This window comes from Trachurus trachurus (genome assembly GCF_905171665.1).
Source record: "Trachurus trachurus genome assembly, chromosome: 5".
Lineage (NCBI taxonomy): Eukaryota > Metazoa > Chordata > Actinopteri > Carangiformes > Carangidae > Trachurus > Trachurus trachurus.
The window spans coordinates 28,223,747-28,241,101 of NC_139896.1; the positions used below are offsets into that span (position 1 = coordinate 28,223,747).

Consider the following 17,355-nt stretch of genomic DNA (forward strand, 5'->3'; position numbering starts at 1 on the left):
TCATTAGTTCCTCAGTAACTACTGTAATTTTGTGTATCTCAGTTCCCTAACTAACTACTCATTAGTTCCTCAGTAACTACTCCTCTGAAATTTGATCAGGGGTTCCTGAAGAACTGACCATTAACTAATAGTTAATTAATCAGTAGTTCCTCAGTAACTACTGTAATTTTGTGTAGCTTAGTTCCTCACTAACTACTCATTAGTTCCTCATTAGTTCTTCATTAGTTACTCATTAACTACTCTAATTTTGTGTACCTTAGTGTAAAGTGTTACCGGAAACAGTGATTAAAACTAGTGTTAACTATATTCATGAACTTCTTGTATGCTGAATCAGCGTTATTTGTCACAAGAATATCATCCCAGGACATGTTGACAAGCATAGATTCAAATTTAGAGATGTTTGACTTACTCATGATCCTTTTGTACTTTGGTTGTGGTTTCTTAGTGTAATTAATCCCATCAGCCTGAATTAAGGAACACTGAAAAATAGGAAAATGGTCAGATAAATCTGATAACAGAATCCCAGAATTCATTCCTTTCCCTAGGGAATTTGTGAAAATATTGTCAAGTAAAGATATTGAATGATCTCCAACTCTCGTAGGCCTGTGGATGAGGGGGAAAAAATAACTAGAGTAAAATGTATTTAAAAAATCACCCATGACATCATTCGAATCACATTTGAAGAGGTTTACATTAAAATCTCCTAAAATAAAACACAACTTATTTTCCTTGTTGATACACTCCAGACAAATAGCGAGGTTTTCAATAAAATCTCTTAAAGGGGAGTCAGGAGGGCGATATATAACCCCAACAATAATCTTCTTGTGGCCCAAGACCCCAATGAGTTCCACAAAAACAGATTCCACCCCGACAGTAGATTTAACAGTAAGATCATGTCTTAGTTTGAATTCATAGTCGTCATGGATAAAAAGTGATACACCCCCTCCAGGTCTACTCCCTCTTACATAATGAACTGCGTTGTATTTAGGCACCTTAAAGATCTCTCTGGTAATCTCAGTGAGCCATGTTTCTGATAAAGCAAGAACAGAAAATTTGTGATTCAATGAAGATAAATAGTGAATAAATTTATCATAGTTGCTGGGGAGATGCTGTTTTGCATTTGCAGGTCGAGGAAAATACTCTTACTCATGTAACCTACTGGTAAATGTAACTAAAATCACTGCTGCATCATATTGACTTTGAACATGCATCTATCTACAAGAATGTGACTTTTTTTTTTTTTTTTTTTTAATTCTGTTGTCTCAAAAAGAAATGCAGACAATTAAATCTGCATCTATCAGTGTTGCAATACAAGCTGTAATAAAATCAATCTCTCTCCCATTTCTCAGGAATTAGATTTTGGTGTCATACGAAATAACACAAATTAGCATCTGTGAAACAAGTGCTGTAAGCCAATTGGTAGGATGACCATGTGCTCCCACTGCGGTTTTAGAGGATTACAATGAGGGATTATAATGTTATGACACATCCACGTACCGTCTGCTCGGTGGCTCGTTGACAGACACGCATGCAAATTTGAATATTTGCACAAAGTTTGTTTGATGTTTGAGAAAAAACTTAATGAGAATATTCTGCTGACCCCTATATGTCTCTTAATTAAGCACTCGTCCATGGAGTAATCCATGAGCTCAGAATCTACAGGGAAAACTGCACTGTCAATCAAGTGCTTGAAATCAATAAATGTAGAATGACAGCAAACATGTAAACTTCATACATAAATAGACACATAAACAGAATTTTTCTTTTCGTGCATGCCTTTATTATCTATAACTCTACAGTTTCATAAAATACATAAAAACAATGCCACTGGCAGACCAGTGAAAGAAACCCCACCCCCCCAAAATAATTACATAGAAATATGCAATTTGTAATTACACATTCATTATGGCAGATAGTGTTGTCACATTTCACCAGGTTAGATAACCTCCACAGCAGATGTGTTTTATACACTCCTCCTTTGTACATATTAACAGATGAGATGGAACTCCTTGGTGTGTGTGGTCCAGACTGTTCATCGTATCCATGAATCCATTTGGCTAAAGTTCCAAGATTTTCTTTTTCTTTTAAAATCTTCATGTAATCAGCAAGGAAAATGTCCACAGATTTGAGGATGTCATGATGATTAAGAGACAGAGGACACTTCTGTCTTGCTGGTAGAAACTGAGGTCTCATCCTCCACCAAGCCGCCCATTCCAATAGTGCTGAGCATGCAGTTACGGAACTGAAAAGTAGAGCAGAGATAGCAAATTCAGAAACTAAGCAAGGATTGAATGACGAAGAAGTGTAAATACCAGTGAACTATACAAAATACTTAACCAACCTGTTTGTTCAACAGCACATAGATGACAGGGTTATACAAGGCTGAGCTCTTAGCAAAGAAGGCAGGGATGGCTGCAGTCAGGGCAGTGAAGGCAGCTCCCTTGTTCAGGAAAATCCAACCAGCGAAAGTGGCATATGGCACCCAAGCTACCAGGAAGCCGAAGACCATCAAGATGCACATGCGTGTCACTTCCCTCTCAGCCTTCTGGGTGGACTCTGACTCCTGCTGCTGGGCTGCAGCCTGAAGAGTTTGGTCAAATAAAATACAATTCGGTCATTGAATAGATTCTACTACAAATACACACAAGGCTGAGAAAAGGTTATGAGATAATGTTCTAAAAACTCACAGCTTTGACTGTCATCACAAGGCTTCCATAAGTGAAGAAGATGATGAAGACAGGAACGAAGAAGTGGACAATGAACATGTACATGACATATGATTCGTTGTTGAAGCCTGGGGCCAGAGTGTAGTAGTCAGGTCCACAGGAGCACTGCATGCCTTCAGGGAGGTACCTGTGTGAGATCGAAGAAAAGGAAGATCAATGACAAGGGTATTTTGCTCTCTACATCTACAACTTGGAAATGGAATTGCGAGCATCACCTGGACCAGCCGAAGAGTGGAGGAGCGGCACATGCGAAAGCCATGATCCAGGTGAAAAGGACACCAGTTCCTGCATGAGTTCCAGAGAACTTGAAGCTTCCCATGGGTTTGCAGACGACGATGTATCTCTCAATAGCCAGGACAACCAGAGACCACAGAGCAACTTCACCTGTAGGAAGGAAAGGACATTTGGTGATCAAATATAATATAGAATTTCTAGAATTCCTGAAAGGTCTTGTGTTTCTTCTTTCTCACCTCCTAACGTGGCCATGAATCCCTCAACAGCGCAGGCAGTGGCTCCAAGAATGAAGTAGCCATTAACAGCAGAGGTGATGGTGATGGTGAATCCGAAGGCGCACATGATGAGACCAGCCACAGCCAGGTTGACCAGGATGTAGTTGAGAGGTTGCCTGAGTTTCTTGTTCTGAAACGTTACCAGCAGCGTCAGACCGTTGATAGGAGTTCCGGTGCAGATCAGGAAGAACATGTAGAGAGCTAGAAGCTTGAACATGATGGGATCCGCCAAATAATACTGCTGGTATTCGAAAGGACTTCTAACAACCCCAGACCTGTTGGACATGGGGATGTAGAAGTTCTTTCCCTCTGTGCCATTAGGCTCGAATCCTCCTTCCCAAGCCATTTTTCAGTAGCTGTTGCTGGAGCTTCAGTTGATGGAGAGTTCCCAAAGTGTGCTCGAGGTCACTAAGTAGTCACCCGTGGTGTAAGCCCACCCCACACAGGCAGCATGCATCCCTGGGTCTTGTTTTATACCTCCCTGGAGGGGGGATTGTGAGGAAGTGAACAGCTCAAGACTGATTGATAATTGACTTAAGCAATGAGGGACTGTGACTTAAAGGTCACATGTTTCAAATCTAGCCTCATTTATTATCTAAATTTGGAGTAGTAATAACAGATCAGTTGGCAGGAAATACTGCGCAGAATTCTGCTTGTTCTAATGTAAGAAGGGCTTACTTGCTGTCTATTTGTTGTCTAGCAAATTAACATTAACAGACTTATTCCTGCTTTCATTCAATATAGGGTACTAATTGTTTTTTTTTATTATGATTTTTTCTTTTTTCTTCTTTTTTTTTTTTTTTTTAGAAATAATTATTTACCGTATTTGACTGAATAGTGGTTGACATAGGTCATAGTGACTAATACGTGTCAAAGGGTGTATGGATCTTTGGATCTATGCCCACGGTGGGCAGCAGACTTTGGTTGGCTGACTGTCACACCTTCGCATGCAGTGCCACCCAGCGCTGACCACAGTGTTGTGCTTCTCGTCTTCTGCAGAAATCAAACTTTTATTTTTTCTCAGCCAAAATGCGCGCACGGACAATTATCTGGGAAACCGTGACAGACGCTTGGGAATTGGGTAAGTCCTGAACGAGGGAAATAGCTGGGTTAACTCACCTGTGATTGTTTTCCGGGAGTCTCACTTACTATATGCACGGCACTGTAGTTGGCGCAAAGACCGCAGACGAGCCAGAGAAGAGAGCTTTTCTCACAATCCAATTAACGTTTGCAGTGCATTTCTGAAAACATTTAGCACACACCGAGTGGATAGCCTGCAAAAGCTGTCACTTATTGCTCAAAATGGATAGTTAATTCCCCAAAAGCAAGTACTATTCAATCAAGCTGTCAGTGTAATCAAAATAAGTCCTGACACCATTGTTTATGAACAAGATAGTCAAATGGCTTTGTCATGTTTACATTACAGTTTACTCTGTAAGTGTTTTCCAATGCAAAAAAGTCAGATCTTGGTGACACTACCTGAAAATGCTCAAGACAATGAAATGAGGACTATTAGTTTTATAGTGAACGACTATTCAGCATTCATAGTTCATTTTGACTGACATGACATAAGCAAATGATAATGTTATAAAACAGCAGATAGTTGTATGAAAACAACTGATACATGTCCAAAAGCATTTGCAGTTTGTTCAAAGGAAGAAGAAATTGCTATGATGATGTGCACATCAGTGAGTGATACTGTAGTCCCAGGCAGCAGCTCAGGTGACTCCATATCCTTTAATAAAGGATGTTGGGAGTTGTGATGTGTGAAAACAGTAATCAGCCTTATTTCATAAAACCTTTATTCTGCAGATTGGCGGGTGGGTCATCCAGGTTATGGTTAAACCTCGAAAGCTGTACTTACTGTAAGTGCTTAGAGCTTACAGCCTACTGTCTCTACGTGCTCGCCTTGTGTTCCTCGACAGTCTCCCCTGTCAATGCTGCACTGCACAGAATGGACATGGACTATTCTGCAGAACTCAGGTGAGGTGTTCCAAGATCCATCGACACACTCAAATAGACATGCAAAATATGACCACCATATAAATTGTGATTTGATATGATGGGCTACAATAAGATATAACTTCATTGAGCCCCACTAAATTCACAAGCTGTAAAACAGTCACATTAGTTTAATCTGCATTAATGCATCAATAATTATACTGCAATATAAATTATTCAGTAAAGTGTCACAGTGAGTAGTACTTACTTTTATGGCACTTGTATCAAAAGCTAGTACTTTAAACCAGCAAAATAACAGAGTACTGTTGTGGTATTGATACTTTTGGTTTGAGATGTATTTATGTATTTTAAATGGGACATACATTCTGTATTAATAAACATTCTTATGTGAATATGTTTGAGATTATAGTTCATTTCCATCTCCAGTCCCATTGGCAGGTCCGTGTCAATCATAGAAAAAAAAAACAAGGCCAATCATGAAAAATATTTAAGGCATATTTCAGATCTTTCAGACCAAAGTGCCTTGTCACCAGTTGTTAACTGCAGTATTACTGCATTTCTGGTGCATAATAATGAGCATATTTTAGACCTGTATTAAATTCATCTGCACAGTAACTAAAGATGTTAAGATTGATATAGTGGAGTCAAAAGTATTAATTAGTTAAAGAATGAAATACTCAAGTAGAGGACAGGTACTTAACTACTGGATTAACCTCACTTAGCCTACTTGCCTTTCACTACTGTGTAAAAATAATTCTCACTTTAAAATAGTTTGATGATTTTTTTTTTTTAATGTCTTTGCATGACAATGTCTCAGCTGCAAACACTGTCAGAGAAATGTTTTCAAGGCTCAAGTGGAAAAGTGCAGATAATCATGCTATTATATCGGATTTAAAGTATTGCAGAACAGAACGTGCTATCCTGGATGAAATCCCTCCACGGACACCAGTGGGTCACAAGTGCCTGGTTAATCCCCTGTCCTTATGGGAAAGGGTTAAGACGATGGCTTGGGTCTGACAATCCCTGAAAAGACAGTCACATGTCAAACAAGTAAAATCAGCCCGTACACTCAATAACACATGAATGAGATGAGAAAGAAGAATGCACAGAGCTGAGTGAAGGCCTTTATTGTATGTAAATAGTTGACAGCTCTTAATGCAGTACTTACACTTTTTCAGAAATATCACTGTGATAAACACAGGGGTGACAAAGGCAGAGAGAGAGGAATGCTTAAAGAAGTATCATTTTAAAATGAGAAAAACAGTTACTGGTTATTTTACTCCTAATGGTCATAAACATCAAATATATCTTATTAAAACTTTGGCAGCATCATTAAATATAAACAGCCAGTAGATAGCTGTTGATTGGTGCTAATTCTGGGTCTAGCACACAATTTCCTTGAGAACTGAGGTCTGTTCATCAGCACATAGATAATAGGATTATACTGGGCTACACTCAGAGAGCAAGAGTTTCTGTTGTTGAGACAGTTAAGGATCTAACTGTTAGAGGTCCCTTGCAGCCATTGATAAGAGGTTCACACATAGAAGAAGATGTTTAATTAACTGTCAAGTGTTGTCTTTATAGTTGATAGCCAGAACGTCCTCATAACTGAAGAAAATAGTGTAGGTAATCCCTCTCTCTCTGCCCACACAATGAGAAGGTTGCAGCCAGAGGCAAGATTTACTGACTTCATCCAGCTGATGTATAACAGTTAGCATTTCATGGCCAACAATGTTCTTTAAAGGCCCTACATTGACAAATGTGTCAAAAAGCAACCATTTGTCACATCTTACATTATACAGTATAGTCCAAGATTGATTACTGAACATCCCTTTCTGTTTGCACATGCATAATGGCACATATCATTGCTGGATTATACTTAGATTTGACATGCTGGCATTCTTTGTGGACAGAAGTAAGAATTTCATTGTATAGGGAAACACGTTTCCTACTGTACATAATAAACACTTTGAATCTTGAATTTTTACATACAGTAGATGGACTTGGTTGTTGGTACTTCAGAGCTTTTTACCCCAGTCATCACAGAACTGAGGAAGCCTCTTGGATGATAGATAAAACTTATTCAAGTATGAAGTCCAGCTCTTCTTGGATAGGCTCTCCACATATGGGCGCATAAACAAATAACTCTTTAAATGAATTTAAAATGAATAATATGTTCAATATTATAAAAACAAGTTATGAGGCAGAGGAGGACAGTGTCAGTTCTTGCACCTACCTGCTGTGAACCTTGGGCTTGTTATGATTTGCAGATAACAATGGCAAGTCTTCATCTTGAATAGAGGGCAAAAGAGATTTTAAAACATACTGTAGGCTATAGAGGTCAGATATTTCCCCAACATCTCCAGGTGTTTTCCGTGTTTCCACACCTGCTACTGTAGGTATCTATGTTGTTGGTTCACTTTTATGACATGGGTATATCATTTCATTTGGATCAAGTGTTTTTTAAAACACTTTGGCTAGTAGTAACCATGTATAAATAAAGCAAAGTATCATTACTACTGACAGTAGTATTAGTTGCTGCATTTTCTTTGTAAATCAAACCACATCCATATACTGTAATACAGAAGATTCAGAAAAGTGCTATACTATCTAATACTTCAAATTAATTAATTAATTCATTTATAATAGCAAAAACTAGCAAAATCTTTTTTTCAAAATAGTTGAATACCAGCTTGATGTGACTTACATGATAAATCCATCCTGTTTTAAATATATCTATTTGTCCATAATTTAAAGTTCTGACATTTGGGCATCTGTTTAGCATGTGCACAACAATTACAGGAACACAGACTGTCCTGGAGAGTAATGTCATGATAAGAGGAATATCTCTCATGAATATCTGTGTATATGTATATTCACATGTATTATGAATCAAGGACCATTGGGGAGAAACACATTATTTCGAAGCAATGAGAAAATTTCACAGCATACACATGTTAACTATATAGATTGGATTTTGAAATCTTCACTTGCACGTTACCTCCAAACATGACCGTGAATCCCTTGATAACACTGACAGGTAAATAGGTGGTGGTGGTGGTGGATGATGGTGGTCTCTTCATCAATCCAATGGAATCCTGGAATTGGCCAAGAACCAGGGTCCGGTCAGGGTTCCAGGTCTGATCAAGATGAAGATCTCCCCAGGTCTATAAAATAACAGTGAGTATTCAAAAGTCTCCACAAACACTGGCTCGTTGGTAACGATAATGAGCTCCTTGATGCTGGCAACAGATTCGGTAAGTGGATGAACAATTAACTAATTTGCGGATATACAGATTCCTTGAATAATTACTGTAAGTTAAACTGTTTTATAAATGGTGACAGCCTCAAATTAACAAAATTAGATTTCGGGGTCCGGTGAGGTAAGTAGAAATAATCTGTTAATGATCTTAACCCGGATGGTGCGCTAATTTGTTGTGCACTTGTTAAGGTAGAGTTAGGTAATTAGACTTTATTGTCTTGGAGGCACAAGTAATTCCTTTACCACAGTTACAGGAATACAGAAAGACAAGCACCTCAGCGTAACCTGTCTGCGCTGATAGGTTGTCTGGGTCTGCTGCATGTTATATCCCTGTATCCCTAACATTCACGTTTGCATGTCACTCATGTAAAACATACACATTATTCCTCACACCATGAAAAATACAAAATACCCTCAGACTAACATCCTGCACATTCACACAACTCATATTTAGGCAGGCTACAGGTTTCCTCCTGCTCTTTAATTAAACTTTCAAAATACAATAGTCATCACATATTTTCATAACTCAGTTCACTTCTATTGTATATACATTACTTTATATATCTTTACACACATTTTGACCTCTATTGTATAATCTTAAATTGGCCTACTAACATACATATGTTGCTATTGCGCAAACCAAAGGGGGTCCATTACTATCATGGGTTCCACACCCTCCTCACCTAATTTGTTAGGTGGTTAATGCAGATAATGATGCCAATGATGCCACCCGAGATACAGCCAAGGTTCACCTGCAGTTTTATTTTTTAGGTTATGTTGAGGTCAGATAACAAGTCATTGGTTTACATATTGAACATGTTACATTTTAATTTTAATTCAGCTCATTTTGAACAGGCATGCATCATTCAAAATCCAAGATAGAGATACAAACAAAAACTATTATTAATAAGAATACATACATACTAATTTGTAAATTGCCACAAAGCATGCAATTTGCACATTAAAACTGTACAACCCTTAACATACTTAAAAATGTCACCAATGTAAACTGTAAATACTGAGTAAAGTAAAAGAGTGCATGCATTTCCAACAATAATAAAAATAGCCTAATGCAAAACATCACATTAAACAGACAGACACAAAAACCTCTGCATTTAATGAACAAAAACTTACATTAAACTAAAAAGAAAAAGAAAAACATTATTGAACAAACCTACACTGAAGTGGCTGTAAACCGTGCACCACAGCAGCTTTTAAGCTAAAAGTTAAAAGTGAATGTAGTATGAATGAAGTAAATGCCACTGTATCGGTAGTACACTATCATTAATCCTGCTCTATCTGACAGTTGGCTCACTCATTATCAGTCTTCAACCTGTCCTTTGACCTCCTTTAATTTCTTAAACAAATTAGCAAAGTCTTTATCATATTAGTCTGTCCATCCTGTTAGAGTAAGCTTTTGCTACATCACAGCCAGGGCACTGCGGGTGAAGCGCTGAGGTTAATCCAATCAGGATAACGCCACCTACAGTTCACTAGTATGGAGGCAGATAAAATACTTGCCTGTGGGTCTGGTCTAGCGTACTCTAAAACAGTCTACACCATGTGTTGACACAATCAATGAAAGAAAGGAAGTGATAAAGTAGTTCTCTCAGCTAATTTACTGTATTATTGAAATTAAGGAAAAGAGAAAACTCTTTACCAGAATAGTAAGGGGGGATTTTCTCCTTGGCTCATCACATGCAGTGGTCACATGAAAATACCGATGTGCATGTGCACTCTGAATAGCATCATCTACTGTATCTATAATTTTTTTTCTTAGTTCATGTTCCAAACAACCTGATCAGTACATGCATGTTGGCATTAAAGGGAGTTATTATTGAAAATGAAGTTTTTCCTCATTATTTCTGTTTAAATTTGCCAGAATAGAATTTACAATGTACAGTGTGCCAAAGGATCTTGACTACACTTAATTCCTATTCATCAACAAGGATTAAGAGGTTCCCTTGAAACAGGAAAGTGAGGAAAATTACATTGGGCTATGCAACTCTTTATCCGGTGTGTTAGGATTGGCCTCTTTTACGTGATGCACCACCTCACAATCCTGTAATCTCATTTTAGCAATTTCACAATAGGATCAGTGGTGAGGTATAAAAACCACACCCTGTCACTGATTCCTGCTTCCACCAGCACTACTGAGCTCTTTAGGTGAAGAAGCTCAGCAGAACAACACACAACCAAAATGGCTTGGGAGAGAGGAATCGAGCCCAATGGCACAGAGGGAAAGAACTTCTACATCCCCTTTTCCAACAGGACTGGGGTTGTTAGAAGTCCCTTTGAATATCCACAGTACTACATGGTGGATCCCATCATGTACAAGCTTCTAGCCTTCTACATGTTCTTCCTGATCTGCACCGGAACTCCCATCAACGGTCTGACGCTGCTGGTAACGTTTCAGAACAAGAAACTCCAGCAACCTCTCAACTACATCCTGGTCAACCTGGCTGTGGCCGGTCTCATCATGTGCGCCTTCGGATTCACCATCACCATCACCTCTGCTTTTAATGGCTACTTCATTCTTGGAGCCACTGCCTGCGCTGTTGAGGGATTCATGGCCACGTTAGGAGGTACAATGTCAACTACTGTCTTTCACAGGACCCCAGCTGATTCCTAGATTTCTCCTCAATGTTTCTCGCTACTGTAGTTACATTGAATTGTTGAAAGTTGACCTGAACGATTCTCCATCTTTTCTCTCTGCAGGTGAAGTTGCCCTGTGGTCTCTGGTCGTCCTGGCTGTTGAGAGATACATCGTCGTCTGCAAACCCATGGGAAGCTTCAAGTTCAGTAATACTCATGCCGGAGCTGGTGTCCTTTTCACCTGGGTCATGGCTATGGCATGTGCTGCACCCCCACTGGCTGGCTGGTCCAGGTAAAAACAAAAAACTGACCATTCATGTTTAAAAATGTAAAAGCAGACAGAATCCTATTACTATATTATATATGAAATAATGGCTCTTCTTCGATCTCACACAGGTACCTCCCTGAAGGCATGCAGTGCTCCTGCGGACCTGACTACTACACTCTGGCCCCAGGCTTCAACAATGAATCATACGTCATCTACATGTTTGTTGTCCACTTCTTCGTTCCTGTCTTCCTCATCTTCTTCACTTATGGAAGCCTGGTGCTGACAGTCAAAGCTGTGAGTAAAATGCCACTTCTTCTGACAGACTTTTTGGATACCTTCTTAACTTTATGTATTTGTTGTTGTAATTTTTAATGACCATTTCCAATTTTATTTGACCAAACTCTTCAGGCTGCAGCCCAGCAGCAGGAGTCAGAGTCCACCCAGAAGGCTGAGAGGGAAGTGACACGCATGTGCATCCTGATGGTCTTCGGCTTCCTGGTAGCTTGGGTGCCATATGCCACTTTTGCTGGTTGGATTTTCATGAACAAGGGAGCTGGCTTCACTGCCCTGACTGCATCAATCCCTGCCTTCTTTGCTAAGAGCTCAGCCTTGTACAACGTGGTGATCTATGTGCTGATGAACAAACAGGTTAGTTTCTATGAAATAGTCTTGCCTTAACTTTTCAGTGTTTAAACCCACCTTGTTGACCATTACTTGTTGGGTACTCTAACATGCTTTTTGCTCTTTTTCAGTTCCGTAACTGCATGCTCAGCACTATTGGAATGGGCGGCATGGTGGAGGATGAGACCTCAGTTTCTACCAGCAAGACAGAAGTGTCCTCTGTCTCTTAAACAAAGAGACATGTTCATTTACCTGGACATTTTCCTTTTTACAGTCTCTTTAATCTGGAATAATCCTCAGTGTGGACTGAGTTAAGTTCATGGACATCTGAACTACATGACCAGTGATGAATGGCTACAGGAACAAACTCATGAACTGCATTTATTCACCATTTGTTTTGAAGGATACTGGAAATATATTTGAACTCAAAATCAATGCAAATAATGGTAAGATCTGTGAACATGTGTATATGGATGCTCATTTTGTCTCTCTGTTGCATGGATATCTGAGATGTCTGGGTCATATCTACATAATACCCTGAAACAACATGTATTTTAAATGCCACAATATTCATGTTTTTTTCTGTTTTTTTCTACATCAGTGGGGACACCTTTTGTACTTTATTTTCAAAATGAGCAACTATATACAATGAAAATCTATTTTTGTCACTTCTTGACATGGTCATCATGAATTGTAAACATTGTATATATATGTGTAAAACATAGCATAGACAAATAAATGCATGCATGAAAATGGGTTGACATTTTGAGTTGATTTCAAACATCAGGCCATGAACTGCCATCCACTACTATAAAGTTGAAATAGGAGCTTTACTTTTATTGAACCAGAGGTTTAAAGAGATTTGCTGAAACTCAGAGAAGCTTGTATTTCTCAGTCAGTCTTAATACATGCTCTTGTGCCTTTTTGTGAAAACACTGGAAAGGAACTGTAGTTATCAAATGAATTGCACTAAAAATATGCTAATTCAATATCACAAGGTGGAGTAGAACATATATAAATTAGCATATTAAGATTCCAACTCAGAATTGTAGGATACAGTCGCCTATACTTTGTCCAAATCACCAGAGACAGAGGACACAGAGTGCAGAGGCAAACAAGGGGTAGAGCTTAATCACAGTACATTTATTATCAATCATGGTCAAAAACCAGGCAAGCAGTCAGATCAGGCAGATGTGAGTGCTAAATGAAGAGGCGGACAACAAGGAACTGAATCAGGTCAAACACTGGAGAAATCACACTACGGATTACTGGATAGGCTGACACCAGGGCAGGAGGGCATGACTTATACAAGGGAGAGGGAATAACAAAACACTGATTAGGCTGGAAACTTGACAGAAATAAAGGGGTAAGACATGGACTTCAAAACAAAACGGGAAATGACAAGACAAAGAAAACTCTTGTTTTTATGGGTCTGTATTTATTCTGTCTTGTGTTGTATTTATTCTGTCTTGTGTGAGTTGTGTGGTACCACAGCGGAGCATCAACGTGAATTTCGTTGGATTCTTTTTTTTTCAATGACAATAAAGGCAATTAATCAATCAATCAATCAATCTGAACTAAAGCCTGACAACACAAAACATTTACTGACTGGTCCTGACATACTGGAGTGATGCACACTTACTTTCCACTACCCATATTTCTGACCTAGCCATCAAATAAGCAACATAATATTCTATTTTAAGTCTACCATGCTGTTCAGGTTGGATCTTAAGACATGGAATTACAGAAACACACAAAGCCAAAAGACTTCCAGCAGTTTGAAAGAAAACATAAAGAGTGGTAAGAAGAGGTATCCTGGGTGAACCCAGACGAACTTGCCAGTGATTTTATCTCGCTTCGCAGATCTGTCTGGAGAAGAAGCCATTGCACCGACTTCCAATTCCCAGAAAACTGTAGAACCAATCAAAAACTGTTTTTTTACACAGGCAGGCTTAATGCAATGTTGACCAAAATGAGACATCTAGCAGCTTTTGTTTACATGACACATGGCAACTGCCGAAGAGCAGCGATTTCTGAGACTGTCATATTGTTTTTTCACTAAAAGCACACAAAGAATAGCATCACCATTACACTTTCAGTCGCTCTCATCTGGATCATTGCTCTGAGTGGTTTGAGGTCTATCCATTGGCAAACAGAAACATTTTGATATACTATTGGTCACACCTCTTGGAAGGCAGAGATGAATCCACCTGCACCAGACTGACATTCATTCTCAAATAAGATTGAGTAACTAGCGTTAGCCAGGCTAAGGAACAAGTGGACTGTGTTTCAATCTATATTTCCAAGCAACTGTCCAGTCTCACACTGTAGAACATAGAGGAACAGTCAGTGTGTTGCCTTTTGGCAGGGGTAAAGAGTGTATGCATGTACTATGCTACAGTGCAGCAGGTGGGAGCAGTGAAAGAAGGCATGGAGTTTCATTTCCAAAGACTCTGAGTAAGCTTGTCAAGTGGAATGCATCTGAGAGGTGTGAGGGAGCGGGAGCGTGGATACAGAGAGAATAGTGGAAAACGTGATGTAGAGTTTGATTAATCAGGGCATTCCTCAGTGGAATGGATTAAATTGACGGCACTCTGAAAGTACCAGCGTAGTAACAGACAGATGAGCTGAATTAAAGACGGTGCAAATTAGTGCGTCCAATATCATTGGTCTTGTAAAATGTGTCCGATACCCATGCCTTATGGTATAAGGGAAAACTAAATGAAAAGGAAAAGTACAATTACATTGGGCCCTGGCCTCTTTATCCGGTGTGTTAGGATTGGCCTCTTTTACGTGATGCCCTGCCTCCCAATCCTGTAATCTCATTTTAGCAATTTCACAATAGGATCAGTGGTGAGGTATAAAAGTCACACCCTGCTACTGATTCCTGCTTCCACCAGCGCTACTGAGTTCTTTAGGTGAAGAAGCTCAGCACAACAACACACAACCAAAATGGCTTGGGAAGGAGGAATCGAGCCCAATGGCACAGAGGGAAAGAACTTCTACATCCCCTTTTCCAACAAGACTGGGGTTGTTAGAAGTCCCTTTGAATATCCACAGTACTACATGGTGGATCCCATCATGTACAAGCTTCTAGCCTTCTACATGTTCTTCCTGATCTGCACCGGAACTCCCATCAACGGTCTGACGCTGCTGGTAACGTTTCAGAACAAGAAACTCCAGCAACCTCTCAACTACATCCTGGTCAACCTGGCTGTGGCCGGTCTCATCATGTGCGCCTTCGGATTCACCATCACCATCACCTCTGCTTTTAATGGCTACTTCGTTCTTGGAGCCACTGCCTGCGCTGTTGAGGGATTCATGGCCACGTTAGGAGGTACAATGTCAACTACTGTCTTTCACAGGACCCCAGCTGATTCCTAGATTTCTCCTCAATGTTTCTCGCTACTGTAGTTACATTCAATTGTTGATAGTGGACCTGAACGATTCTCCATCTTTTCTCTCTGCAGGTGAAGTTGCTCTGTGGTCTCTGGTCGTCCTGGCTGTTGAGAGATACATCGTCGTCTGCAAACCCATGGGAAGCTTCAAGTTCAGTAATACTCATGCCGGAGCTGGTGTCCTTTTCACCTGGATCATGGCTATGGCATGTGCTGCACCCCCATTGGCTGGCTGGTCCAGGTAAAAACAAAAAACAGACCATTCATGTTTAAAAACGTAAAAGCAGACAGAATCCTATTACTATTATTTACAATAATGGCTCTTCTTCGATCTCACACAGGTACCTCCCTGAAGGCATGCAGTGCTCCTGCGGACCTGACTACTACACTCTGGCAGAAGGCTTTAACAACGAATCATACGTCATCTACATGTTTGTTGTCCACTTCTTCGTTCCTGTCTTCCTCATCTTCTTCACTTATGGAAGCCTGGTGCTGACAGTCAAAGCTGTGAGTAAAATGCCACTTTTGCTGACTTTTTGGATATCTTCATATCTTATTTAAGTATTTGTCGTTGTAATTTTTAATGACCATATCCAATTTTATTTGACCAAACTCTTCAGGCTGCAGCCCAGCAGCAGGAGTCAGAGTCCACCCAGAAGGCTGAGAGGGAAGTGACACGCATGTGCATCCTGATGGTCTTCGGCTTCCTGGTAGCTTGGGTGCCATATGCCTCTTTTGCTGGCTGGATTTTCATGAACAAGGGAGCTGGCTTCACTGCCCTGACTGCATCAATCCCTGCCTTCTTTGCTAAGAGCTCAGCCTTGTACAACGTGATTATCTATGTGCTGATGAACAAACAGGTTAGTTTCTATGGAATGGTCTTGCCTTAACTTTTCAGTGTTTAAACCCACCTTGTTGACCATTACTTGCTGGGTACTCTAACATGCTTTTTGCTCTTTTTCAGTTCCGTAACTGCATGCTCAGCACTATTGGAATGGGCGGCATGGTGGAGGATGAGACCTCAGTTTCTACCAGCAAGACAGAAGTGTCCTCTGTCTCTTAAACATAGAGACATTTTCATTTATCTGGACTTTTTCCTTTTTACAGTCTCTTTAATCTGGAATAATCCTCAATGTGGACTGAGTTAAGTTCATGGACATCTGAACTACATGACCAGTGATGAATGGCTACAGGAACAAACTCATGAACTGCATTTATTCACCATTTGTTTTGAAGGATACTGGAAATATATTTGAACTCAAAATCAATGCCAATAATGGTCAAATCTGTGAACATGTGTATATGGATGCTCATTTTGTCTCTCTGCGGCATGGATATCTCTGAGATGTCTGGGTCATATCTACATAATACCCTGAAACAACATATATTTTAAATGCCATAATATTCATGTTTTTTTGTTTTTTTGGACATCAGTGGGGACACCTTTTGTACTTTATTTTCAAAATGAGCAACTATATACAATGAAAATCTATTTTTGTCACTTCTTGACATGGTCATCATGAATTGTAAACATTGTATATATATGTGTAAAAGATAGCATAGACAAATAAATGCATGCATGAAAATGGGTTGACATTTTGAGTTGATTTCAAACATCAGGCCACGAACTGCCATCCACTACTACAAAGTTGATCCTATTTCATTTTTGTTGAAATTAAATAGGTGCTTTACTTTTATTGAACCAGAGATTTAAAGATATTTGCTGAAACTCAGAGAAGCTTGTATTTCTCAGTCAGTCTTAATACATGCTCTTGTGCCTTTTGGTGAAAACACTGGAAAGGAACTGTAGTTATCAAATGAATTGCACTAAAAATATGCTAATTCAATATTACAAGGTGGAGTAGAACATATATAAATTAGCATATTAAGATTCCAACTCAGAATTGTAGGATACAGTCGCCTATACTTTGTCCAAATCACCAGAGACAGAGGACACAGAGTGCAGAGGCAAACAAGGGGTAGAGCTTAATCACAGTACATGTATTATCAATCA

General features: G+C 39.5%; 3 protein-coding genes across 3 annotated transcripts; 2 read left to right on the forward strand and 1 right to left on the reverse strand.

Annotated features, from left to right (window-relative positions):
- Positions 1–2,143: 2,143 nt before the first annotated feature.
- LOC310986180 (green-sensitive opsin-like) lies at positions 2,144–3,581 on the reverse strand (the record flags this gene model as incomplete). Its single annotated transcript, XM_083971994.1, has 5 exons — positions 2,144–2,242; positions 2,342–2,581; positions 2,688–2,853; positions 2,942–3,110; positions 3,197–3,581. The coding sequence occupies 5 exons, from the start codon at positions 3,579–3,581 to the stop codon at positions 2,144–2,146; spliced, it is 1,059 nt and encodes a 352-aa protein (XP_083828120.1).
- A 7,078-nt stretch (positions 3,582–10,659) lies between these two features.
- Positions 10,660–12,173, forward strand: LOC310986178 (green-sensitive opsin-like; the record flags this gene model as incomplete). The annotated part of the gene is made up of 5 exons (XM_083971992.1): positions 10,660–11,044; positions 11,178–11,346; positions 11,451–11,616; positions 11,731–11,970; positions 12,075–12,173. The coding sequence occupies 5 exons, from the start codon at positions 10,660–10,662 to the stop codon at positions 12,171–12,173; spliced, it is 1,059 nt and encodes a 352-aa protein (XP_083828118.1).
- Positions 12,174–14,895: 2,722 nt separating this feature from the next.
- LOC310986176 (green-sensitive opsin-like) lies at positions 14,896–16,404 on the forward strand (the record flags this gene model as incomplete). The annotated part of the gene is made up of 5 exons (XM_083971990.1): positions 14,896–15,280; positions 15,414–15,582; positions 15,683–15,848; positions 15,962–16,201; positions 16,306–16,404. 5 exons carry the CDS (start codon positions 14,896–14,898, stop codon positions 16,402–16,404), a joined length of 1,059 nt encoding a protein of 352 aa, XP_083828116.1.
- Between the last annotated feature and the right edge of the window lie 951 nt (positions 16,405–17,355).